Here is a 26,117-nt window from a genome sequence, read left to right as displayed (position 1 = left end):
GTGGTGTTTTCATGAAATTCCAGTAATCTTCTCGGCTTGACTGCATAGGTACTCCATTTTCACCCAGTTGGGCCATATTAAAAACTCAACAGTGTGATAGCTCTAAAATTGTATTTAGTCTTATCAAGAATTGGTGAATTTAGCTTATCTTGGGCTTTTAGTGACCATCTAACTGCTTTCTTTTGGATCCATTTTCACTAAATCTTGAGATGTATACCACAAAACTCTATATGAGCATCATAACACCATTTACACAAGTATTGTACACAGATGTAGGACTGTGTTGGTCTTTAGTAGCTTGAGGAAAGGCAAGTTTGTTCATTTAACTGATCAGATACTCTTCACATTAATGGTTTATAAGACATGGAGATTGATGAGATGGTCTGGTCTTGAAGATGGAAAAAAATCAATTTATATGCTTAGCATTTCTTTATCTTTTGTTAAAGCTGTTACATTGTCAGTAGTATTTTAAATGCTCAAACTACAGGCACTAGCATGCTGCTGTACTGTTAACTATACTAATGTATTTCTGTGAAATCCTTCAATAGTCTTCATTGACTGCAGTCAGATTCCCTTCATGATTGCTCTTAAACATGGTCAGTCTTATTGGTAATTGATCAAAATGCAGAAGTTTGACATATTTATCAGTTGAAAATTTTTGTGCCAACCATTTTAGAAATTACATGATCTTACCTTTTTATGCCTTTATATGGATATATGGTCAAGAAAATTCCTTCCTGGTTTTGTGTTGTAAGACATTTGTGAACAATTGCAAAGCTTAGTTAATTTTACTTTTTTTAATGGTTTGATGAGAATGAGAGAGAATTCTGCATGTGGTGGAAAAGCAGGTTTTGAAAGAGGTAGGATATTTTGGTCACTTCAGGGACACAGTTAACCAAGAAGCAGGTATTGAGAGGGCAGTAAAATAGAGTAAAAGCAACCTGAGTGAAATAAAAGTATCTCAATGGTTAACTTGAAAAGTATATTAAGGCCTGCAATCGAATTACAGATAAGGCAGTGGTGGAGTTATGTGATGTCTAGTAGCTGGAAAATAGAAGAGTTCTCAAGGATTGAGGAATTTTGACAATTAAGAAAGGATGAGTAAAGTAAGCCTGAATAGTTATGGTCCTTAGTTGAAGACCTTAGCTGGATTGAAGCTCAGGCTGAACACTCACTTTATGTCTAATCTCATAAATGGAAAAAGCTGGCATAAAATTGTTCATGATGAGTTTCCAGTGACCGGCATTAAGCTATGAAACTGAGGAACAATTTGTTTTGTGTCTATGTTGTAGATTGCAGATATTTGGTAGTTAACATTATACTATTGTAAAATCTTCTCTTGAGTCAAGTTTTCACTGGTTTGCATGGTATGCAAACTTTGATAGCCTATGTCTATTTGTCCTAGCCAAACCATGTGTCAGTTATCATGGTAAAACAGTAAACTAACAATAGACTAAAATCTGCTTACCTGTGGATAAGAAAGAAGCTTATCTCAAGTCAACCTTAGGTGAGGTGTATGCAGTACTCACCCAATACCTTCACAAACTTTTAAATCTTTGAAATTAGCTGGTATTTCAAATTGTTAGATGCTGGGCTGTTGAATGAACTGGACTGTTCATGGTAAGAGAAAGAAGGGAAGATCTTTTAAAGAAAAAATTGAACCTCTTAATGTCTAGTAGCCACAGTGAATGCTGTGTCAGTGTTAAATGAGTATACGTATAATATTATATAAATATCTATATATATAATATAATATATAATAATAAATATATTATAATATATAAGATAATATATAATAATAATAGATATATATATTATATATACTGTACATTATATAATATTTTATTTTTAATTGCTGCTAAATATACCATAACTGTGTTTATGGAAGTACAGATCAGTTATTTGCTAGAAATGTAGATTTTCAATAATTTTTTATTGTAATAAAATTGTCTTTTAATTATTACTGCACTCTAAATGCCTTTGATGTGTTTCAGGTGTTAGTGATGGAGTATGGTGCACCGCCCCCCGACCGAAGAGGACGGCTCGGGGGATACAGTTCATCAATGTCTCATCACAAGAATCCAGCTGGTGAGTAACTTCTTTTATCTTTAAGTACAATTTATTTTCCCTCTCATAACTCATTGAAACCTGAAGATATGATTTTATATAAGTAACTTACCCAGTAATTATGTTGCTTTTAGTTTCACTTGTCGGCAACTAAAATTTTTGGAATATGCCGGTCGTGCTATACAGTTACTCCTCCTTTAACGACAGGGTTCCGTTGCAGCGACCAAGTTGTGAAACGCACTATTCTCTTTATTTTGACTAGTAGCATTAATTTTCAGTCATATATTACACATAGAACTAGTATCTGACATAGCCTACAACTTGGCAAAGTTCTGACACCATTTTTATAATTTTATTTATCATATATTTTAACTTCATCATTTTATAACTTCATGTATAATTTTCTTTAAAATAGCGTACTTTATTTAATACATTAGCCTACATTCCCGAGTAAGTCAATACAGTGCTAAACTTCTTAGAATCTGCACATTATTTAGCAGTGACTTGCATATTCTAAATTTGGTATTTCATAATTATCACTATTAGTTCTTTGTCATTTATTTTTATTGTAGAGGGTAGTGAGATGAAAAAAATAACTAATGAATTTCGGCGATCACGGGGTATTTGAATGTTGCCATCAAAACGTATACAAAGTACAACACCATCTAATTAAGCAAAGTGAACACTAACTATTCATTAAGATTTACGTCTGCACTTCTTACCTCTAGTACCATCTGATGTCATGGGTGACAAATTGAATATGTATGTAAATACACAGTTGTATAAAAATTTATCAAACTGTATTACATGTAAGTCTTTCAAGCATACTAAGAGTAAGGAATTCATGCATGCCAAATGTTTCATTGTTTTGGTTGACTTGGTAGAGACTTCTCAAGTGGAATATTTAAAAAAATATATTTATTTTCAAGTTAACCCTCTTACGTCGACTTACAAAAGTTTTTTTAAAATTCGCGGAAAAATACTTAAAGGCCTACCAGCCTAAAACTTTTGAATCACGCGCCTTGGGGGATGCTGGGAGTTCACAGATCAAGGTGTTGTTTTGTTTACAATCGTTACGCAGGCGCGCAAGCACGAATTTCTTTCTTGCCGCACTAAAAAGTATCTGTGACACATCTCGGAAATTATTTCGTCACTTTGACATAATTTTTGTACCATTGTAAATTAGCCGTTACATGAAGTATTATATATGAAAATGTGTGCATTTTTATGTAGAATACAACAATAAAATACTCATGATTGTAGCTTTTATCAATTTTGAGATATTTTCATATAAATAACGATAATTACCAAAATTTCAACCTTCGGTCAACTTTGACTCTACCGAAATGGTCGAAAAACGCAATTGTAAGCTAAAACTCTTACAGTCTAGTAATATTCAGTCATTTATCTTCATCTTGAAACCGAAGTCTCTAGCAAAATATTTAGATTTATGGTGAATTTTAAAAAAAATCTTTCCTTCCCTCAGCGCGCGGATTCTCCGCCACAAATCTCCGAAATGCATACGTCCCATTCTCGGAATATTTGCTCCGTTTCATATTAGGCATTTCATAGAGTTTTATATATGAAAATGTGCGCAATTTCATGTAGAATAAAACGAAAAATACTTGAAGGTTGTAGCTTTTCTTATTTCCGAAATAATTGCATATAAAAAATATATATATATAAAAATTCGACATTCTGTCAACTTTAACTCGTCAGATATGGTCAAAAACTGCAATTGTAAGCTAATACTCTTACAGTATAGTAATATTCAATCATTTGTCTTCATTTTGAAAGAAATTGGAAGTCTCTAGGACAATATTTAGATTTATGGTGAATTTTTGAAAAAATATTTGTTTACGTCCGCGCGTTACGAATTCATGCATTATTTTGTGATAATATTTTCTCTGTGTTGCTTTTATCGTTTTACAATGTGTTATATACCAAAATGATTGCAATTTAGTGTACATTACAACGAAAAAAAAGTAACTTGTTACCTTTAACCGTTTTGCGCACAGCGCGATTTGAATACAATTATATATGAAATTTCGTTTTTGCGCTATCATATATCGCATTATTTATATATGATAATGATAATTTTTTTCATTTCTGATGGTTGCATACTAAACTTCAGCCAATGGCAAAAAAAGGAGCCAAAAATGAACTCTTAATCTTGAAAACTAAGCACGCTGTGATTTTTTGAAAAAAAATATTTTTTTCCGCTTCCGCGCTCACTCTGAAACACCTCCGGCACACGGGAGACAATTTTTTTTTTTTACCGCTTCGGCGTAAGAGGGTTAATATAGAAAATATTTGACTTCACACATTTTCTTTCATTACTAAGAATTCACACATTATCTTTTCATTACTAAGGATTTTTCTCACTAAAACACAAAGGAGATATGGCATAATTTTTGCTGTCATGGCGCCACCCGTTCAGCTGCGTAACAAAATAATGGCGGTTGAACCAAGCCAACCAGGGGAGTTCCTAGACCATTGAATGCCGACTTTAAGAGGTTCAGCAGTACAGTAACCATCCGAGTTACGACCTAGATCCGTTCCGACCAACAGGTCGTATGTCAGAATGGTCGTTAGTCGAAAATACCAGCCAAAATGGCCGACACGTGGATTATAAGTACTCGGTTAAAGTGGAAGATTATACTGTACTCGAGGACATATGATATGAATGTGTTGCATTTGTTTTTAAGTAAACTTTTTCTGTTGAATAATATTATTGTGTATATACAAGCTGTTTGATGTATCATTTTTATGCCTTTTAGTTTCACTTTTATAATTTTATCATATATTTCTGTTGAATAATATTACTGTGCATATGTATATACAAGCTGTTTATTTATAATTTTTATGCCTTTTAGTTTCACTTTTATCATACTTTTTCTGTTGAATAATATTACTGTTGTACTATACGTACAAGCTGTTTATGTATTTATCATTTTTATGCCTTTTAGTTTCACTTTATCATTTTATCATAGAGATATTTTTAATATTATACTGTAGGTGCAATGTATTTAGCTTTTTTTTTCAGTTGCTTAGTTGATATACTACGTACATACATCTTAATATAATATGGTTTTAGAAAAAAAATATTTATTACTGCAGTTGAATTTATTATACAAAAATACAAATGAAGATCAAAATACGAAAATAGGAAAAGTTACAAGTTCAAAAATAGAAACATACAGTACTGTAGTACAAAATAGAAAATACATATGCATGTAAAAAAATAAGCAAAACAACACTCAAAATTAATGTTCACTGGTGCTTGGTTCGACGTCATCAACACTTTCTTCATACGCACGGTCGAAAGAAAGATCAGCTGTTAAGTCAAGCGAGGCAGGGGATGGGGAAGGGGTGGTTACTGCGTTGGCCGATGTAGGGAGGGGGTGGCTTCGATGCTGGATGAGGCGGGCTTTTGTGTTCGTTTGACAAACATGCTAAGTGTCGTTTGGATCTTCTGCTTTTCTTTTCATCGTAGATTTCTTTGTATGGCCTCATTACTTCTTGCATAGATCTCTCTGATGAGTCAGACTTTCTCTTAGGGGCCATGGCAAAGGTGTAATGAAAAAAATGTTCCTGCTACAATGTTACAGTACTGCTACAATGTCTAGACAGTGAGTGAGGTGGTTGGGATGAGTCTGTCTGGGATGCTGTGCTGCCGGCGCCGTCGTAACTGTCATACGCGCCGCACGCACTACGCTACCGCGCTGCCAAACAGTAAACGCCGCCAAATATAAAAAAATAGACCCCGTCGGACACTGTCGTAAGTACGGGTGGACGTAACTCGCGCAGGTCGTACTCGGATGGTAACTGTATAGCTTTTCTTTACAAAGTATATTAAAGCCTTATTTATTGTTTTAGCTGTAGATTTCAAGGTTTTCAAAACCTAGGCTAGGCTAGATTATTGGCAATGTTTTTATTTCCAATTTTTTTTTCTCTTTTCATGTTGTTGTAAGTCCAAGTTGTCTTAAAACCAGTACGTCCTTAAATGAGGAGTACCTGTATTTGTTTTTGGGTAGATGACTAACCCCTGCCCATTTTTGGCAAAAGAGAGGTATAACTGGCAAAAGAGCTTCAATTTGTTTCCGATGGTTATACATCCAGTTATTAGTAGTAGCTTGGTTTGGAATTCGTTGTTTTCAGATTGTGTTTCCTTCAGTTGGTGAAGTAGTATTTTTTCTTTGATAGCCTATTGGCATAGTTAAATAAGAGTTAGATTTCTTTTGAAATTTTAATAATCAAGATAACTACTTTTTTTCTGTTTTTGACTAGTTGATTGTTTTGAAATGTCAGACTCGAGTTCAACTAGCTTTAGGTATTGCACCTAAAGCTGTAGGGGACAGAGTTTTTCAGTGGATTTAAGATGTAGCGAGTATGTTGACTGGGACATTAAGAAATGGAAGACTTAGAGATCACATTTAAATAAACTGGCTAGGAATAAAAAAAGGAAGATGTCTGCTAGACATATTAGTAAGTCTCAGCTAGCCAGGAATCTCTTAATTCTAACACTAGTGCTATCGCTAATGGTGATGTTGATGTCCTTGTGATTTCTGTTGATCTCATTTCTAGTCTTCCGTCTGTGCATCTCACTCCTTAACTTGGCTCCCTTGCACTGAACTTGACCCCATGAACAGTCTTAAATTGAGAACTTTTAAGTATTTTGAGTTAATAGTGGAAGTCATTGCCCATATAACATCTGTGAAAGTCCTAATGGACAATAAAGTGACTCGGAGCGTCCGGAAGTGCCTAGTGCTGGTGTTTAGTGGAGGACCTGGCTGCCTGATTCTCCTTGGCAAAGGTCAATGGCATACTCCCCAAAACCTGGGAGGAGTCGAACTGATAGCCTAAGGGAGGTTGGTGGGGTCTGCCCCCAGGTAGTCGCCCCCTCGGTTGGACCTATTGGTAAACCCAGGTTGCAGCTAAGCGCCACTGGAAAGGCATTTCCTTCCTTGGACGTACATAGCCTTTCCTTAGAAGACGTGCTATGATTGTCATATTCTCCTGTAGTGCCTTGCAAAAGATTCAAGGAATCTCTTGTAGCCCTCATCCTTCTTGCAGTTACTGTGACAGTCTGGAGCAGTTTTCTTTGGTGCCTCCTTTAGTGGGGAGTCAGAGTCTGGCTTCCAAGTGCTCTTTTTTCTCGTAGGCACTCTTCTTCGAAAGACTCTTCGCCTACGCAGCCACCAGTGCCTGAACTTCCTGGAGTGTTTGAAGTTTCCTTTGGTTTTGAGCAGCCCAGAACTTCTATGCACTCATTAGTGTGTGATAGCCCTTTTGTGCTTGAACGCCCTTCTTCTCTTGAGCTCTGTATAGCTCTCGTTCTTACCTGAGCACTCATTAGCACCCGTACAGCCAGAGTTGCCAGAGCTCCCATCACCGATCATCTTGTTTTCGATGTTGATATTTTAGCTACTTCGCCTGCATTTTGAGTGCAAGTGGGGAGTCGTCCAGCACCTACTGTTATGCAGTTTGTCCTTCAGCCAAATCTTGCTGTCTAATGTTCAGGTACCCATGGTTGTGGACCTTATTCAGACTAAGTTGGATAGCATTTTAAGCCTACTCAAGGAGGCTCCTTCAGTACTTCCCTCCAGATTTGAAGTCTCCAGTTTCCTCTGATGAAGAGTACGATGTGCTTATTCAAGACATTTGTTTGTCAGCTTTCTCCTCCTTGTTAAGGCATGTTCTGGTTACCTTCCCCAATTTCTTTACACCTGCACCCCTGTCTTTGTCCGCTGTTGCCTTTTTTTAATGGAATTACAGGCTACCAGTTCTGCAAAGCTGCCTGAGATGGTGGTTCTTCTGCAAAGAAAGCATTGAGTGAAGTAGATACATAATTGGCCAGCAGAGAAGAGGGACCAAGGAAGAGCCATCTTCAGTTCTCCTCATTCGAGACTCTCCAAGAGGAGATATTTGTTGTGTCACAGGGGAAGCTCCTTCCCTGGGAGTGTCTGCCTCCTCCCAGAGGGACTCTCAGCATTGAGAGCATTGACTTCATGAAGATCCACTTTTGCTGATTTCAGAGATTCCTTGCTTTACAATCTCTGATTGTTTAACCGGTTCCAGTAGGCACTTGAAAATTATCCTATTGTTAGGACCACAAGTTTGTTAGCTATGAAAAATAGAAAATGTTTTTTAAAATTTGTCATATTGGAGATGTTTAGCTGTATGTACTGTGCATTGGGCACTCTGGCTTGTAAAGTAAAGGACTGTCCTATTCTTTCCAGAAGCTAATGCGTCCAACTCTTTAGGAGTACTCTCATGTACAGATAAAGGTATTGGGGATGGCTCCCAGGAGTTGGCTTACCTTTACACAATGGGAGTACGGAAAAAGAGAGAACTCTGGTGACCATTCTTACACCTCTAGGGGAGTTAGTCCCTCACAGAAATTGACACTCCTATTTTCCCCCAATGAACAGTCAACATTTACTTCATCGGAGTACAGTGCTTGGTATTTCTCCAGATTTGCAGAAAAGAGCACTCAGATAATTTGAACCAGTCATCTAGGAAGCCTAAGTATTTGTCCTCTCTTTGCTTCTAGGACAGTCTCTCCCTTGCAGATGCCCCTTTCATTGTGGCAAGCAGAGAGCCTTCTCTAGATCCTGTGCTAGTGGCCGATTCGTATCACGGGCCATAAAAAATTCCTCAACTAGAGCTTCCTTCTGTAAATGAGAATGACATATTTTCTCCTTATCTGGGAGAAAGGGGCAGAACCCTGGATAGTGAATGTTCTGAAGGAGGGTCATATTATTCCCTTCATAGGAAAACCCTCCTTTGGTCAGCACACCAGTATCATTAAGAGTCTACTCTGTAGGCTCAAAGAGGTTTTTAGCCCTCTCAGACAAGCTTTGTATCTTGTAAAGAAGGGGGTGATTGAGTTTTTAGAGAACTTGAGCTCCCCAGTGTTCTAGTCCTCATTTTGTGATGCCCAAAACATGAGTGGGCTGGAGGCCTGTTTCTTTCTGTAGAGAACTGCTCAGCAAATGATTGGTTGAGCCTTCTGGAACGTTATCATCCATAGAGCAGTTCATTCTAGGCAGAGAAGACTACGCATGAGACCGCTTCAGTTTGTCTCAAGGATCAGCTGGAACAGAAAAAAGTTCCCAGACAAGGGAAGATCTGTTCTGGTAGAGCATCAAAGGAAGATTTTCCTTCCTAACTTCCTTCACAAGGAAAGTCTCTCCTTCCTTTGATCCCAACTTAGAATTCTACTCAAATGTGTAGAATCTAGGTTGGGTTGGTCTTTTAGGGAGCAAAGAAGACTGGGACATGGTCACTGGATCAGAGAATTGGCACATAGTAAATGTCAAAGAGTTGAAGCCATTTCATCTGGGGGGACATCAGTATTTCAAATCGGAGATGTACGACAAGACAGTGATAATCCATTAAAACAGCACAGCTGTCCTGTCTTACTTCAAGAACCAAGGGGGAATGCACTCGTTTTCCCTTTACGAGACAGCGAGAGGCCTTCTGCTTTGGACAACCAAAATCACACAGAGATCCTGACTTGATTTGTTGAAGGAATGCTAAATGTCCTGGCGGATGAGCTGCCAGAAGCAGGTTTTACCCACGGAGTGTACTCAAGATCCTCAAGTCTGCTAGAATGTATGGACGGTATGGGGGACTCCAGTATTTGATCTTTTTTGCCACTTCCAGAAATAATTGGCTCCCATTGTTCTGCTCACTAGTCCCCGATCCGTTAGCCTGGACAACAGATTTAATGTTGCAGGAATGTTTGTACAAGTTCCTCTATGGCTTCCTGCCTCTTCAGTATGGTGAGCCAAGTAATCAGCATATTGCAATCACATTGGAACAAGTTTATTATTTCAATCGCCTTGTTTTGGCCATCAAAGGAATGGTTTCTGGACCTTCTAGACCGCCTGACAGACTTCCAAGACTGCTAACTTGAAATCATCGGCTACTCAGACAACCCCTCTTCAAGCAGTTTCATTTGGGTTGTCTACACCGGCCCTGAAATGTTACAAAATGTCAGAAAACTCCTTAGAATTAAGGGGTTTTCAAGATAAGCTTCGCAAGCTAGCTGAATATAGAAGCCAGTCTTCTGACAGGGTATATCAGACTAGTGGGCAGTATTTAGAGCCTGGTGCAAAGGGCATCGTGTTTCGTTTACTAAGACACCTGTAGCGGAAATAGCAGATTTCCTGCTCTATTTAAAATGTCTAGGAACTTGTCAGCTTCAACGATCAAAGGTTATAGGTCCATGCTAAAGACCTCTTTTCTAATCAGGACTTGTTGGATCTGATGAAATCTTTCGATACCACAAAACAGAAGGATTTAGTAGTAGTAGTACCATGGAACTTAGATATAGTTCTTAAATGGTTGTCCGATCCATGATTTGAGCCTATGTGCTCAATCCCTTTAGGAGATTTAATGAGAAAAACCCTTTTTCTTGTAGCATTAGAAACAGCAGAAAGGGTAAGTGAAGTGTGTGCCTTAGATAAGAGAGTAGGCTTCTCCCAAGAGAATGTAGACTGCTGCTTTTCCCTGGGATTTTTGGCTTAGAAAGAATCACTTGTGAAGTCCTGGCCTCGCTCTTTTATCATTAAAAGTCTTTTTGATTTGGTAGGCCCAGATAAGAAGAAAGCTCTGCATCCTGTGAGGGCTCTTTAAGTATTGCTTTAAAATAATAGAAGGAATATGTGTACCTTCAAGTGCTTCATGGTGTTCAGTCAAGAACCCATCATGTCCTTTGTCGAAGAATGCCAGGCTATCTTCCTCAGAAACCTTATCACAGAAGCTTATTCCTTAATTGGAGATGATGCTTTTCCCTCTTGTAACATAAGAGCTCATGAGCCACATCGTTGGCATTAAGATGTAATTTATTTCTATCCTCCATATTATAGGCAACTTTTTGGAAATGCAAGTCAGTATTTGCTTCACAATACAGTAGTGCCTCAGGATACGAAATTAATCTGTTCCGAAGTGGCCTATGTAACCTGATTTTTTTTTATCTCGAACCATGTTTTACATGTAAATTGACTAATTCGTTCCAAGCCCTACAAAAACACCACAGTAAATTTTATAATAAAGCTAAATTGACCAATAAACAATGAAATACAACAATTTGGACCATTCAATACCTAACCTAACTGACTGACCTGTAAATAAAGTGTATTAGTGTACATGGTACAAGAAATACTGTACGTACATATGTAGTAAAATGTGGAACCTTACCTTTCGAGTGAGGCGATCTTCGAAAGTGGCGACAGAAGAGGAGGACAAATGGCAGAAAACATGAACACTTAACTTTACGAAACACATTAAAAAATGGCAGAAAACATTAACAGTAAACTACAAAAAACTTGAAATTAAATATTTTATATTTTTTTTAAATTTTTTATTTTTGCATTTTTATTTTATTTTTTTTTTTTTTTACTCTTATACTTTGTTTTACAAAATTTCAATTTCTTCACCACCGAATGGATACCAGTCCGTTTACGAAATTTATCAAACCACCCACGGGAAGCCTTGAAGTCTGGGGTTGCTGTCGATGTCCCTTCTCCTCCGTCGTCTTCGGCCTGGGCAATCAGATCACCGAAAATAGCACTGGCCTCGTATAGCCAGCGATTTCTTTGTCTTGAATCCATACAAGAAGCAGCCTCTCCATCTCATCTTGCACGTGGCTCCTCTTGTTGGACAAAATAGTCATGTATTTGGAAGGTGTAGCTGCTTTGATGGCTTCCTTCTGCTTGAGGATGGTGCCTATCGTCGATGGATTTCGGCCGTATTCCTTAGTGATCACACTCAACCGCATGCCAGCTTCATACTTCTTAATTATCTCCATCTTAGTCTCCATAGAAAGCATTCTCTTCATTGAACTTCAGCAACATTCTTGGAACCCATGGCTAATTAAGTTCACACACAACACAATAAAGTATACAAGTAGAAAGCGAAATCACTAACACGAATTTACGTTAACTATCGAAATACGTATATGTGAACAAACTAATTCTGCGTGCATATGATAACACTGATACGACGAAGTGGCCGAACGACGCCTTTTGTAGTGGCATGATGGGATAGATGCTGACCAATAGGAGAGCAGGATCTTACGGCGGTGACTAGCATCAGGAACCAATGGGAGAGCGAGAGGATGGTGGTGAGTCTACTCAGTTGTGGCGCTCGAGTTTTAAAATTGTTCTCGGTGGTCCGGGCGAATCTCGGGACTGTACAGTAACACCCTTTCGTAACCTGAATTATTTTCGTAAGCAGAGGTAAAAAATCTTCATCTTTGCTTTCATAACTTGGATTTTTCGTAAATTGGGACTTTCATATGTCGAGATGCCACTGTATTATTTACAAGAATATAGAAACTATATTTAATAATTGCAGTACATTAGGACCATTTGCATTGGCTGGTGGTGTTGGGGAAAACGGCTGTGAAGCAGCCCTTCCTTTTATTTTTCTCTTTGCCTTGAAACAAGGGTGTTGAGTTTTTAAGGAATCCTGGTAGTACTGTGTACCCAGAGTAACCTCCAGTCTGTATGGTTGGGCAGTGGTTTTTAATTCTGTTTTGTGGTATCGATGACAATATTTTTTTGGTTATATATATATAGTTTGTACTGCTCCCCAGGCAGCAACAACATATCTCTCTTTGGTAACAATTGGTATTAACCATTGCTACAAAGCACCCACTGCATAGTAGGTGACCCTTGGCTATACAGCCGCGCCATTATGAGATATGATGAGCGCCAACCAGAGGTAGTATTTTCCTGCAGCTCTCATATTAGGCAAGGAAACAACAACAAGCATTACATTAATGCTAGCAAATATTTCTGTTCTCAATCCCTTACCATTCTTAATGTATTTGGGTAGATATGTACATTTATGCAACCCACTTCCTGTCAATGTGGGAATGAGCAATGTAATTACTTTGTAAGGTTCTTATATAAAAATGACATTTTCATGATAAAATAAGGTTTTATTTATGCTTATCTAGTAATTACATAAGTGGAGCCCACTCCCCGCTCACATGGACATAAGGGTATAAACAAATTGAAGCTCTTGCTAGTTGTTCTTCTCTTTCCCCAAAGGTGGGTGGGGTTAGTTATCTACCCAAAACAAAATAGCGTGACCCACGAATTTCAAAATTTCCGCCGCCAGCAAGTAAAACTAAAAGCAATGTAATTACTACTTGGTAATTTATAAAATGTCGTTTTTCCTTCTCGCATAAGTGACTGGCCCGTTTTGAAATTTTTGCCCACTCAGCCAACATTCTTCTCCTTGATGCCTATTTCTGCCTTTAACTTTCCTATTTTGTACATGAACTTTCCTGTCAGACATATACTTAGCTTACGTCTCTGACGTCACGACAGAATTCAAAACTCGCGGCTAACGCGACAGGTAGGTCAGGTGATCTACCTTACCCGCCGCTGGGAAGCGGGTGTAAGAACCAACATACCTTTCTTGCCAGATTTTTTCTGTCGTCGGTGTCGACCACACCTGTTGTCGGTACCTCTTGACAGTTGGATTCTTTTCTCGTTTTCGCCCTGGATTGTTTCTACGGACTTTTGGTGAAGTACCCGATCTTTTGGCCTGGCATTCGCGATTTGTGGACAGTTATTGGACTTTTCTTTGGATTTTTCTTGGATTCATGATGTCTGATGTTGATACTAAGAAAACTGCTATGTTTAGAGTTTGTTGTATGACTGAGTGTAAGGTGAGGCTACCGAAAGCTGCGGTAGACCCTCACACGGTATGTTTGAAGTGTAGAGGGAATGAATGCACCTTTAATAACCCTTGTAATGAATGTGAAAAGCTGAATGAGGATGAATGGAAGTCTTTGTCTTCCTACTTGAGGAAGCTTGAAAAGGATAAAGTTAGGAAAGCTTCTTCCAGGAGCAGTAGTAGATCTCGTATTAGCGAGTTGGATATAGATAATCCTATTTTAGAAGTAGCTCCTTTGTCAGTTTCAGCTCCTGCTCCCTGCACCGAAGCCGAAGATGCGCCTTCGGAAGTGGCCTCCATGAAAGCCACCATTCGCAGTATGGAGAGGAAAATCAAACAATTAGAAGGTAAGAGTGATTCCAATAGTGATTTGTGCAGTGAACCCAGTGCAGTGGAGGGTGCGTCTGATCGGCTCCCTAATGCTTCCAGGCCTAGACCTCTTCCAGACTCCCAGTCCCAGTGGAGGAGGAAAGTCGAAAGCCGCAGGAAGGTTAGGGAGCATCCCCAACGGTCAGGCGTCCCCTCGGTAGCTCCTGTTGATCGTTCCCAGGCTACCTTGGATCGCTCCAAGAGAGAAATATTGCGCCAATGCTTCTCGTCTTCGCCTTCGCCTTCTCCTAAACGAGGATGGAGCTCTTCGGAAGCCTCGCGCCCTTCGAAGAGAGCCTGGAACGCTCCCTGCGCCCGCCCTTCCAGCCCTGAAGTTTTTTCGGAAGAGCCTGAGGTGGAAGCGAAGAAGCGTAAGAGATCTCAGGAGTATCGTTCCCCGAGCGGAGATCGAGCCTCGTCACCTGTTCACGAGTTTGTGAATTCTCCTGCAAGGGTGTTGGCTAACCTTCAGGCGCAGATTTCGGCTCTGGCTGGCTCTCTTTGCGTGTCTTCTCGTCGTAGGAAGGACGTCTCGCTTCCTGTAAAGAAGTCCAGGCTCCCCTCTCCTGACTCTCGCTATTCGACGGAAGCGGCGCGCTCACCTGTGCGTTCGGATTCTCGCAGGAGACTTTCTGCTTCGGACAAGATCACATCTGCGTCTAAGCGCCATTCGCCGGGCAGACAGGTTTCTCCTTCGGACAAGGAGCAAACTGCGCGTAGGAGATCTTCACCCTACAGACGCTCTTCTCGAGACAGGATCGCTCCCCTTGACAGGCGTCAAGAGCCTAGTAGGCGCTACTCGCCTCGTAGCCGCTCCTCGTCTCGCCTCCACTCTCCGGTTGACAAGCGCCCTAAATCGGACAGGCGCCCTTCGCTGGACAGGCGTCAAGAGCTTGTTAGGCGCGTTTCTCCTGGCAGGCGCTCTTCTCCCGACTTTCACTCTCCTCGAGTCAGGCGCCGAGAGCCTAGCAGGCGCTTCTCCCCTTGTAGGCGCTCACCTAGTAGGCGCTCGTCGCCAGAGATCCTCTCGCCTCGGTTCAGGCGCCAAGAGCCTGGTAGGCGCTTCTCGTATGGCAGGCGCTGTTCGCCTGGTAGCCGCTCTCCTTTGGATAGGCGCCAAGAGCCTGATAGAAGTTCTTCTTCAAACAGGCGCTCTGCGCCTGACTGCCGACTTACTCCTGTTAGGCTCCAAGAATCTGGGAAACGCACTCCTCCAGACAAGAAGGATGTTGCAAGTAGACACATTTCTGAAGCATTGTCTCCAAGACGTATACGTCTTACTTCCTCTAGAGACTCTTTTAAGAATAGTCGCGCCTCTAAGGATCATGAGGGCTCTTCAGCTCAGGAAGAACAGGACCCCTCAGAAGAAGAAGGACCAAAAGACTCCTCTGTTTCCTCCTATAAGAGGCTGACAGAGTTACTCCTGCAAGAGTTTGGAGATATCCTTTCTCCTGTGGCTCCCCCTTCTCCTCTTTCGTTATTCTCCACTTCGAAGACGTCGAAGGTTTCGTCTTGTGTAAGGATGAAACCTACTGTTTCCATGAAGAAGGCGCTTAGAGGTTTTGGGGAATGGCTCCTTTCTAAGGAAGAGAAAGGGAAGACGGTTTTTTCTTTCCCTCCGTCTAAACTGACTGGCAGATTGGGATTCTGGTACGAATCGGGAGAACCTTTAGGCCTCGCTCTCCCTTCGTCTGCGGACTCGGACTTCTCTTCATTGGTGGATTCTGCTCGTCGTTCCGCCCTCTTGTCCGCCAAGACTACGTGGGGAATGAACGAACTTGACCACCTACTGAAGGGAATGTTCCGAGTCCTGGAAGTTTTCAACTTCCTTGATTGGTCTTTAGGTGTTCTGGCTAATAAGACCCAGACCCCAGATTCTCTGTCTCCTGAAGATCTTAACTGTGTCCTCACTTGCATGGATAAAGCAGTGAGAGACGGATCGAGTGAAGTCTCCTCACTGTTTGGAGCTGGAGTGATTAAGAAACGGTCGGTCTACTGTTCGTTTCTCACGAAGGCAGTGTCACATGCGCAAAGGGCCTCGCTTATGTATGCTCAACTCTCTCCTCTTCTGTTCCCCAAGAAAATTATTCAAGATGTCTCGAGTGCCCTTTCAGCTAAGGCTACTCAGGACATGTTAGCCCAGGCGGCCAGGAAACCTCGCTCTGTCTTCCAGCCCAAGGCCAAGAAAGAGACTCCTCTGAGACAGGAGCCCTTTCGAGGAGGACCCGCTGTCAGAGGTTCTGCAACCAGAGGGACTAGACCTTTTAAGAGAGGTAAAACCTTCTCTAAGTCAGTCAGAGGGAAGAAATAGCGATCAAGGACTCCAGACATCAGTGGGTGCCAGACTACTGAAATTTGCCGACGTCTGGGCCCACAAAGGGGCAGACAATTGGTCCCTATCGATTGTCAGCAAAGGATACCTCATTCCCTTCTCGTCAAGACCACCATTGACGACAACTCCGAGGGAGTTGGTAGCCAAGTACAAGGACCCCATCATGAATCAAGCCCTTTCTCTAGCAGTAGATCTCATGCTAGAGAAGGAGGCTATAGAACTAGTGAAAGATCCCCGCTCTGCGGGCTTTTACAACAGACTATTCCTAGTTCCGAAGAACTCAGGAGGATGGAGACCGGTGTTGGATGTAAGCGCCCTGAACGTCTTTGTGGAAAAGAGGAAGTTCGCCATGGAGACAACTTCCTCAGTGTTAGCGGCTCTTCGTCCAGGGTACTGGATGGTGTCTCTAGACCTTCAGGACGCTTACTTTCATGTGCCGATCCATCCTTCTTCACGGAAGTATCTACGATTCATGATGGGAGGAAACATCTTCCAATTCAAGGCCTTGTGCTTCGGCCTATCGACTGCACCCCAAGTTTTCACGGGGTTAATGAAAAACGTGGCGCAGTGGCTACATTTGGAGGGAGTGAGGGTGTCGCTTTATCTCGACGACTGGCTAATCAGAGCAGAGTCTCAAGAAAGATGTCTGGAGGACCTTCAAAAGACCCTTACATTGGCAAGTTCTCTGGGACTTCTGGTGAACTTCCAGAAGTCTCAATTAATCCCCAGTCAAGAGCGGATCTATCTGGGGATTCGGATAGCTTCTCTGGCTTTTCGGGCTTTTCCGTCGCCAGAGAGGATAGCTCGTTGCTACGAGAAAATAACGACCTTCCTAGAGAAAGATGCATGCACAGCGAGGGAGTGGATGAGTCTGCTGGGGACACTCTCCTCGCTGGAGCAATTCGTTTCTCTAGGAAGGTTGCATCTCAGGCCTCTACAGTTCTTCCTATACCAGAACTGGAGGCGTCTCCCTAGATCTGGAGTTCTCCTTCAAGATCTCAAGGGAAATCAAGAGAGACCTTCGGTGGTGGAACAACCCACTTCGTTTTGTGGAAGGAATGTCTTTACATGCTGAACCCCAGCCATGTGTTGTTTTCCGACGCATCGGAAGCAGGTTGGGGAGCGACGCTCGGGACAAGAGAAGTGTCAGGCACCTGGAAGGGGGATCAGGTGTCCTGGCACATCAACAAGAAAGAGTTGATGGCAGTCTGGATGGCATTGAAAGCCTTCGACCCCACGTCCGAAATGCAGTAGTGCAGGTCAATTCGGACAACACAACAGCCTTGGCGTACATCAAAAAACAGGGGGGGACGCACTCCTTCTCCCTGTACGAAACAGCAAGGGATCTTCTGCTGTGGTCTCAAACAAGGAAGATCAGTCTTCTCACCAGATTCGTACAGGGAGAAAGGAACGTCAGGGCCGATCTCCTGAGCAGGAAGAATCAACTCCTGCCTTCCGAGTGGACCCTCCACTCAGAGGTATGCCAAGACCTGTGGAGAAGATGGGGCAGACCTCACATCGATCTCTTTGCAACAGCAAAGAACGCAAGAATCGAACTTTACTGCTCCCCGATCTCAGACCCAGGAGCAGTATCAGTGGATGCGTTTCTCCTAGATTGGACAGGGCTAGACGTCTACGCCTTTCCCCCCTTCAAAGTACTGGGACAAACCCTCAAGAAATTTGCTATCTCGGAGATGACAAGAATGACGCTAGTAGCTCCGTTCTGGCCCGCCCAAGATTGGTTCACAGAGGTACTGGAATGGTTGGTGGACTTTCCAAGAGCACTTCCACAAAGACAAGATTTGCTCAAACAACCCCACTTCGACAGGTATCACAGAAACCTCCCCGCTCTCAATCTGACTGGCTTTCGACTGTCAAAAGTCTTGTCAGAGCGAAGGGGTTTTCGACAAAAGCTGCTAAGGCTATCGCCTCAGCTAGAAGACCTTCGACCCTTAAAGTCTACCAGTCGAAGTGGGACGTCTTTCGCCGGTGGTGCAGGAACCAGAAGTTTTCCTCTTCCAGTACCTCTGTGACTCAGATAGCAGATTTCCTAGTTTTCCTCAGAGAAAAATGCAGTTTGGCAGTATCTACTATCAAAGGATACCAAGAAGCATGCTGGCTGAGGTGTTCAGACATAGGAATTTAGATCTTTCGAATAACAAAGATCTTCATGATCTATTAAGATCTTTTGAATCTTCCAAGAAAACTTCGAACGAAGTTCCAAGTTGGAATCTGGATGTGGTTCTTCGTTTCCTGAGGTCCGCTAGGTTTGAACCACCACATTTAGCCTCCTTCAAAGATCTCATGAGGAAAGCTAAAAGGGTTAGTGAGATTCATGCCCTAGAAGGAAGGGTAGGTTTCAAAGGAGATTCCGTGGTTTGTTCCTTCCTTCCTTCGTTTTTAGCAAAAATGAGAACCCCTCAAATCCTTGGCCAAGGAACTTAGACATTCGTGGTTTATCTGCCCTAGTAGGGGAAGAACCTGAAAGAACTCTTTGCCCTGTTAGGAGTTTAAAATACTACCTTCAGAAGAAGAAAACCCTTAAGGGCATTGAGGACAGACTATGGTGCTCTGTAAAGGACCCCAGCAGACCATTGTCGAAAAATGCGCTGTCTTTCTTTATTAGAAGTGTTGTGAAAGAAGCACATAGATCTTGTAATGAAGAACATTTCAAGCTCCTAAAAGTCAAGGCTCATGAAGTGAGAGCAATTGCCACTTCCTTGGCCTTTAAGAAGAATATGTCTCTTCAGAATCTGATGAAAACTACATTCTGGAGATGTAATTCAGTATTCGCCAACCACTACCTAAAAGACGTCAGTATTACGTATGACGAGTGCTTCGCGTTAGGCCCGTACGTATCGGCGGATTCGGTGCTGGGGCAGGGAGCTGGAACATATCCTTAGTAGTTTTTTCCCTTTTTTTTTTTTGTTAATTGAGTTCATATGGTTGTATGAAAAATGATGCAGGTAGGCATCTTTTTTCGTTTCGTAATACTAATAACTTTAGTTTGGTTAGGTGATCGGATTTGGTTTGAAGCTCCCTGCGTTGGTAGTGGACAGGTTCTGTCATAGAAGAGGGCGAACCCCCATTGACATGATCCGACTTGGATTCTACTAAGTAAGCGGATATCAAGTCCCGTTAGTAGACCCAAAGAGTCTTTTCAGCTGTAGGTCACGCCCTCGCTGTAGCTCTTATGGCTATGCAGACTAATAGACAGTATCTATGAAGTCTTCAGCCTAAACAGGTAAGAACCAAGGTTATTTTTATCCTACAACAGGTGTTGTTTACCTTTTCTTTGTTATTTTTCTGTCTTGTACCCTTCACCAAGGGTGTCAATCAGCTAAGTATATGTCTGACAGGAAAGTTCATGTACAAAAATGATATTGTTATTTTACAATAAAGTTTTGTACATACTTACCTGGCAGACATATACGATTGATGGGGCCCGCCCAGCCTCCCCTCAGGAGACAGGTATAAGAGAGAAAAAATCTGGCAAGAAAGGTATGTTGGTTCTTACACCCGCTTCCCAGCGGCGGGTAAGGTAGATCACCTGACCTACCTGTCGCGTTAGCCGCGAGTTTTTGAATTCTGTCGTGACGTCAGAGAGTAAGCTAAGTATATGCTGCCAGGTAAGTATGTACAAAACTTTATTGTAAAATAACAATATCATTTTTCTAGAAGCTCCTTTATTTGATATGAATTTTATTTACTGTTAAAAATAGCTCTATCTTAGTACCAACAGGTGCATCAGCATTAAAAAATAAAAAAGAATTTTACTTGGTTGACATGGGTGACTGTCTAGATCAACTGTTCTCCACCAGGTGTGTTTCAGTTGTTTGACCTTAAGCAGGCTGGCTGTTGATATTTCATTGTTTTGGCTGTTTGCGGTCTTTCATGATATTGTACATGTTTTTCTCAGGATGTCTTTCCCAGAAAGTAAGGCTAAGAATGTCAGGTTCTGCAGATATTGTGTTAGCAGGATGTTTAATATAAATTAAGTAAACTTGCTGTGCCAGCCTCAGTCATATAGATTGTGATCTTTAGAATAGGTGTGGGGAATGTAGGGATTGGCCAACTTTATGCTTAGGTTTCAATTTAGCAGTATATCCCCTTGCTGATCTTTTCCCCATAGCGAGTAAAGATATAGTAGTGTATAAAGTATCAGCCCTATTCTCCTTAACGTTATTTGTAACATAACTACGGTAATTTTTTTGCTATCGTATGATGGTTGAAATCAAAACAAAAACGCTGTTGTTATCTTATTAGGTTTAAGTAAATCAGCGGTTTCTGGCTGTATGCTTTTACACAACAAGTATAACATTACTAACAATACTTTTGGCATTTCTTTTACTTTTTTAAACTTACTAGAAGATGGGATAAATAAAGAAATGGAGGAAAAGAGGTTAGCCTAACTAAAAAATGGAATAGATAAAGAGGAAGAAAAGAGGTTAGCCTGTTGTTATTTGGTCTTGTAAATTTAACTTGCATGATATGTGAGATACATGATAAAATAATTTTTTAAGGGTGAAAATTTAGGGGTCGTATGATAGAGATCATGTTTTACATGAGTATATACGGTATGTAAAAATTTTTAGTCTGTTGCATGTGTATTTTCTCATATTGTTCTATTGTTTGAACGAGGAAAGGTTTTCAATGTTTTGTGGTCTAATGAAGCTTTTTTATTCTAAGGTAATCCTTTATTTTGTTACCTTTAATATGTACATATGTAGAGATATGTGCTAAAAGAAAGCTTGTTAATTTTGTGTATTGGCAGGTTTTCCTGATGACAGTAATCCTGATGGGCCCATGGATGAAGCCATATCAGATCAACCTCTAGGTTACAACAACTTGATGTTACCTTCCAGTATCTCTGGGAGCTACAATAGTATTCCACAAAATACAGAGTTACCTCAGTGTGTAATGTCATCAGAAGAACAGGAAACCCCACAGCATGACTCAGGACAGGAGAGTGATGCTTCAGACATAGAGAAACCTGCTGGTCGGGAATGGTCAGCAAGTGAGGAGGATGTTGAAGGAACAGATGATGGTGATGGTGATGATGATGATGACGAGGTGGATGATGACCTTGATGAGGATGAGGAAGATGAGGATAATTGTGTTATTTCAAAGGGTAAGGCTGAGTTGATTCACAATGAAGAACCTATAGAAAAAGGTCTAACTGGATGGCAACCATCACACCAAAGAAATGAAGATCTAGACATGTGGGGAAGTGATAGTGAAAGTGCAGTTAATGCTGATCAAGGGTCATCAGAGAGTGAAACAGAATCCAATGAGGAGGATCCATCAGTACCAGAGAGCCAGGAAGAAATAAAAAATGCAAATTTAATATCGGATGAGAAATCTACTAAAAGTTTATCTTCAGAATCAGTCTTGTGTTTTGACGAATATGGTAATCTTACCACATATCGTCCAGAAATGGCTCCTTCTCCATCTCTTTCACCTTCCCAACCACCTTCATCTTTGTCTCCTCCCTCAAACCCACTGCCACCTGTACAGCACCCTGCACCAAAATTAGATTTTTACAAAATAACCAATCAGGAATTTCTAGATGCTGCAGAAACACTAGAGTCAGAAATGAATGATTCACACAAATCTCCCAGAAAGTGTGAGCAAAAGGAATCCATAAATGGATTGCAAAATGAGGCTAAACCTGTTAAGAATAGGCAGCCTAAAATTGTAGAGACAAGTGATATGGGTGTTGTTTCAGATCAAGAGTTGAAGCAAGCCTTTAAGGAAGAGTTTCTGACAGCAGCAACAAGTCGCTATGGTAGAACAAGGAAGCGCAAAACTGAAGATGGCTTTTTCTTCGGTACCATAAATTTCAATGAGTTGAGGAAAATAACTTCTACAACTAGTCCAAAAAAATCTAAGAGCATAACAGGAAGTGGTAAGACCACAAGTCCTGAGCAGAAAACAAAGCTTTGCAAAAGTGAAAGTAAAAGCAAAAGTAAGGTAGACGAAGTAATGAATGATGTTATTCATAATGGGAACTTAAATTGTACAGAGTCTAGCCCAGACAAAGATTTTCAGGTTGATGTAAATATTTTCAGAAATACACAGTTGTCAGCAGCCAAAGGTGATAATGATATAGTACAAAATAATTTAAGCAAAAGTGTGGTATCTGGTGAGGCTGTTGGTTATGTTAATGTAGATTTAAGAGGACCATCTAAGGAAGAGAAAACCTCACCAAAAAGTGAGAACAAGACTCATCATAAAGGAAAATCTATTCAGAAAAAGGAATTAAAAGCAGATGTATGGATGGATAATCAAGGAAAATTTGATAAAGAGGAAGAAGAGCTGAAAGGTAGTCTGGAAGATGATGTTGAAAAGATTAAACAAGCTGAAAAACAGAGGAGACTGAGCATACCTAGACGTAGTGAACTCTCTCTTCTTAGAGAAAATGAACCACCAATTAATTTTTCTTCGGAGAGAATGTTACGAAGACGATCTGACGTGTGGAAAATTAAGAATTCTTTGTTACCCAAGAAGAAAAACTCAAGAGTTCGATCTGCCAAAAATATTGCCTGCCCAGAAAAAGAATCAAATGAATCATCAGTTTTGACAAAATCTGTGCCAACAGAATCTGCAAAAGAAGATACAGTTGATGTAGATGCAAAAGTGGAAGTTTCAAAGGAAAATTCAGATATTGCCCCAATTAATGACCCAATTGATGATGTTAATACAGCAAAACAAACTAATGAACCTTCAATAGTGCCTCCAGTTACTTCTGTGAGAAGGCTGAGGAGTATGCATGATGCCACTGCATCAGGTCTTTCTACTAGCAAGTCAGCAAAATCTCCTGTGGTGTCAAAAAGTAAGGATTGTGTTGTGGCACCTGTAAATGCCCCAAGCACACCTAAGAGTGGTAAAACAACTGCAGTGGCAAGTACATCTCCTCCCAAAAGTAGAAAGTCGCCTGAGTCTTCCAAAAAGTGTACATCATCTTCATCCAAAGAGGAAGAGGTATGTAATTTAAATTTTCATTACTTTTTGCTATATTTTAACTATTATATTTTAGGCTGAAATAAGGTGGTGAATCAGCAGAGAACTGGATAGAATGTAGTATTTATTTACTTCTCTACATACCTTATATTATGGCTTTCATTTTTAGGCATTAAAGTACTGTGGCTTTAGCTGCTATGGCAATTTGATTTGTAGCATTTTCACTTTGTTTTCATAGTTATTGATTTTAATGTTTCACATTTTGTGTTTGGTTAGCTTTTTTGCCGATTTTATGGTGCTAGACAAGCGCCATAAAACACTATCGCCATTAACAAAGACCGCTGATAACCAGGGACTGCCTGTATTGGCAACAGCCCCAAAGTGAGGTGCCATGTTGATGGAAAATCCAATTCCATTTCATGTTCTTGCATAAAAAAACAATTATTCATGAACTTATGTAATTGACTTAGAATTCTGCATAATGGAAGAGGTTTTTGATATCTGTAATAGAAGTGGTTTTATCAATCAGTTGTTATAGATTTGGCAGATGTGCAGAGATTAACTACACTTGGAGCTAGAGAGCTCATTCCGTTTTGGAATGACTTTAGAAATGCAATAAATTTCCAAAGATATCCATGTAAAGCTTTTTCACTTGGTAGTCATATTTTAGTAAAGTTTTAAAAGTTACTGTAGTATTGGGCCTAACTTTTAGTTGTTCCTTTGCATGATCATTGAAAATTATTAATTTTTTTTCCTCTCCCCCAGTCTGGGTCTGTGACCAAATATGGAAGAACTGTAAGGAAGCCACAGTTGATGGATGTTTCTGTGGAAGCCAAGAAACAGAAAATTGATCAAATCAAGAACAAGGAAATGCTGAGTTCAAGCATTTTAGGAGTAAGTAATTGATGATTTTCTAGGCTTTAGTTTGAAGGGTTTTTATTGTGTAAAAATTTATTTAAGTCGCAGTATTTTTTAGACTTCTTAGTTGAAAGACTGCTTAAAAAATTAATCAACATCAAAATAGTTGCTAGAGATTGATTCCTATGGACTCTAACCGTCAGCAGGCGCAGCCAATCAAGTGCTTTAGTCAACATTTTTTATTCCCTTGGGACTTTTCACCTTTTAACAAATTAAGCTGTTTTCGACTTTAATTAGAGGCAAAACACCAAAACATAATGCCTTTTTATACTAGTAAAATACAAGATCAAAGAAAGGTCACACTTGAGAATAATAATTTTATAAACTACATTACCATAAAAAAATACTCAGAAAATAAAACAGTGACAGAAAACCATTACATTGGTGAATTACAATAGCCAACAAAACTAAAAAAACAAACTCAAGATAAATAAAAGTTGCTAAATGAAAACAAGAAACCTAAAAAAAAAAAAAAAAAAAAAAAAAAAAAAAAAAAAAAAAAAAAAAGTTACATCAGTTAAAGTGTATGCATGATCTGCTTTTAATAAATGGAACAAATTCTCATTTACATAAAATAGCAAAAACAATATAACCATCCTTGAGACTGAAGAGGTGGCAACTTTGTTGTGAGGGAGAAATAAGATATACTGGTTTGCTGTGCTTTGTCTTAATTTATCATCAGTACGTATTCAATTTTGTTCCAACAAATTTTATTTTCTTGTATATAAAACTATCAGCTAGGTTAAGGATATAAAAGCTTGCTCAAACTTTGTTTGTTCATATATGAAATAAACCTTTGGTCTTAACATTAGAATAATACTAGCGCCAAGTTTGAAACTGGTAGAATTGATAACAAACTTGTGAGATCTAGGGACTATTGGCATCTATACTAGGTCACAGGGTATTGTAGTTCCCAGAATGCCCTTAGCGTCTCATGACCCATCAGTTACTTTCCTACCGCCTTTAAGATAGGATGTGATTACTTTCCATCTATTTTAAAGCCGTTTTAGTTTGCCCGATTTTATTCATATTTTCCCTTTTTCTCTCTGGGTGATCTAAGTGTGGATGTGATCTGCTAGGTTTGTGTATGTTGTGAAATGGAGAATTTTGCTTCTCCAACGGAAATTTCTTCAGATTCTCGCAAGAGAAAGGAAATGCCCTGGAGTGGGTGGGTTTCCTTGTTCAAGATTTTTGACATCACTTTCTACAGATCCACATCCAACGTTTAGTAGGTGCAGAGAAAATGTATGTACTATTACTAATTCTAGTTCAGTTTGTCGTGGTTGGTCGGTGGAACAGTGGAGGAAGTTTTATGGGAAGGGCCAGTACAAAAGAAAGGAGACGCCACCATCTTTGGATGACCAAGCGTCATTGGCTTCTTTTGTATCGGCAATACACCAGACTGCTCCATATGTTTCGTCACCTTCTTTTGATGTTTCCCATACCCCTTCAGTTTCTTCTAACGATTCGTTATTAGAAACTCCAGGAGGGGTTTTGGGTAATTTTATGCATAATTACGCTCCGTCATTCCCTGCAGGTGTCTGCCCCCGATGCGCAGAGAATGGAAGGAACATGGTCAGCGTTAGGCCTATGAGGCGTACCAACCTTGGAGGGGTTGCTTACTCATTATATGGGGTCACGTATCCACCCGCGCTCGACAATGATGAATGTTCCTCATCGCCCTGGCCTGCATTTTATGGGAGCTAATGCCACGGCAATGATAACATCATCAACGTTGGAAGCAGTTTTGCAGCAAACGCAGGGC

The 26,117-nt window shown here is 40.3% G+C and overlaps 1 protein-coding gene across 1 annotated transcript in view; it reads left to right on the top strand.

Annotated features, from left to right (window-relative positions):
• Nucleotides 1-26,117, top strand: part of LOC135222937 (histone-lysine N-methyltransferase NSD2-like) — a 159,509-nt gene that overhangs the window by 4,368 nt on the left and 129,024 nt on the right. Inside the window, 3 exon segments of the mRNA XM_064261387.1 lie at nucleotides 1,995-2,088; nucleotides 21,246-23,455; nucleotides 24,200-24,328. Of these exon segments, the coding sequence (XP_064117457.1) occupies nucleotides 2,004-2,088; nucleotides 21,246-23,455; nucleotides 24,200-24,328 (2,424 nt within the window). The 5' untranslated portion in view covers nucleotides 1,995-2,003.

This window comes from Macrobrachium nipponense, chromosome 8 (genome assembly GCF_015104395.2).
Source record: "Macrobrachium nipponense isolate FS-2020 chromosome 8, ASM1510439v2, whole genome shotgun sequence".
Taxonomy (NCBI): Eukaryota; Metazoa; Arthropoda; class Malacostraca; order Decapoda; family Palaemonidae; genus Macrobrachium; species Macrobrachium nipponense.
Note: the sequence above shows the minus strand (reverse complement) of the source record. Positions and strands in the feature narration are given on the sequence as shown.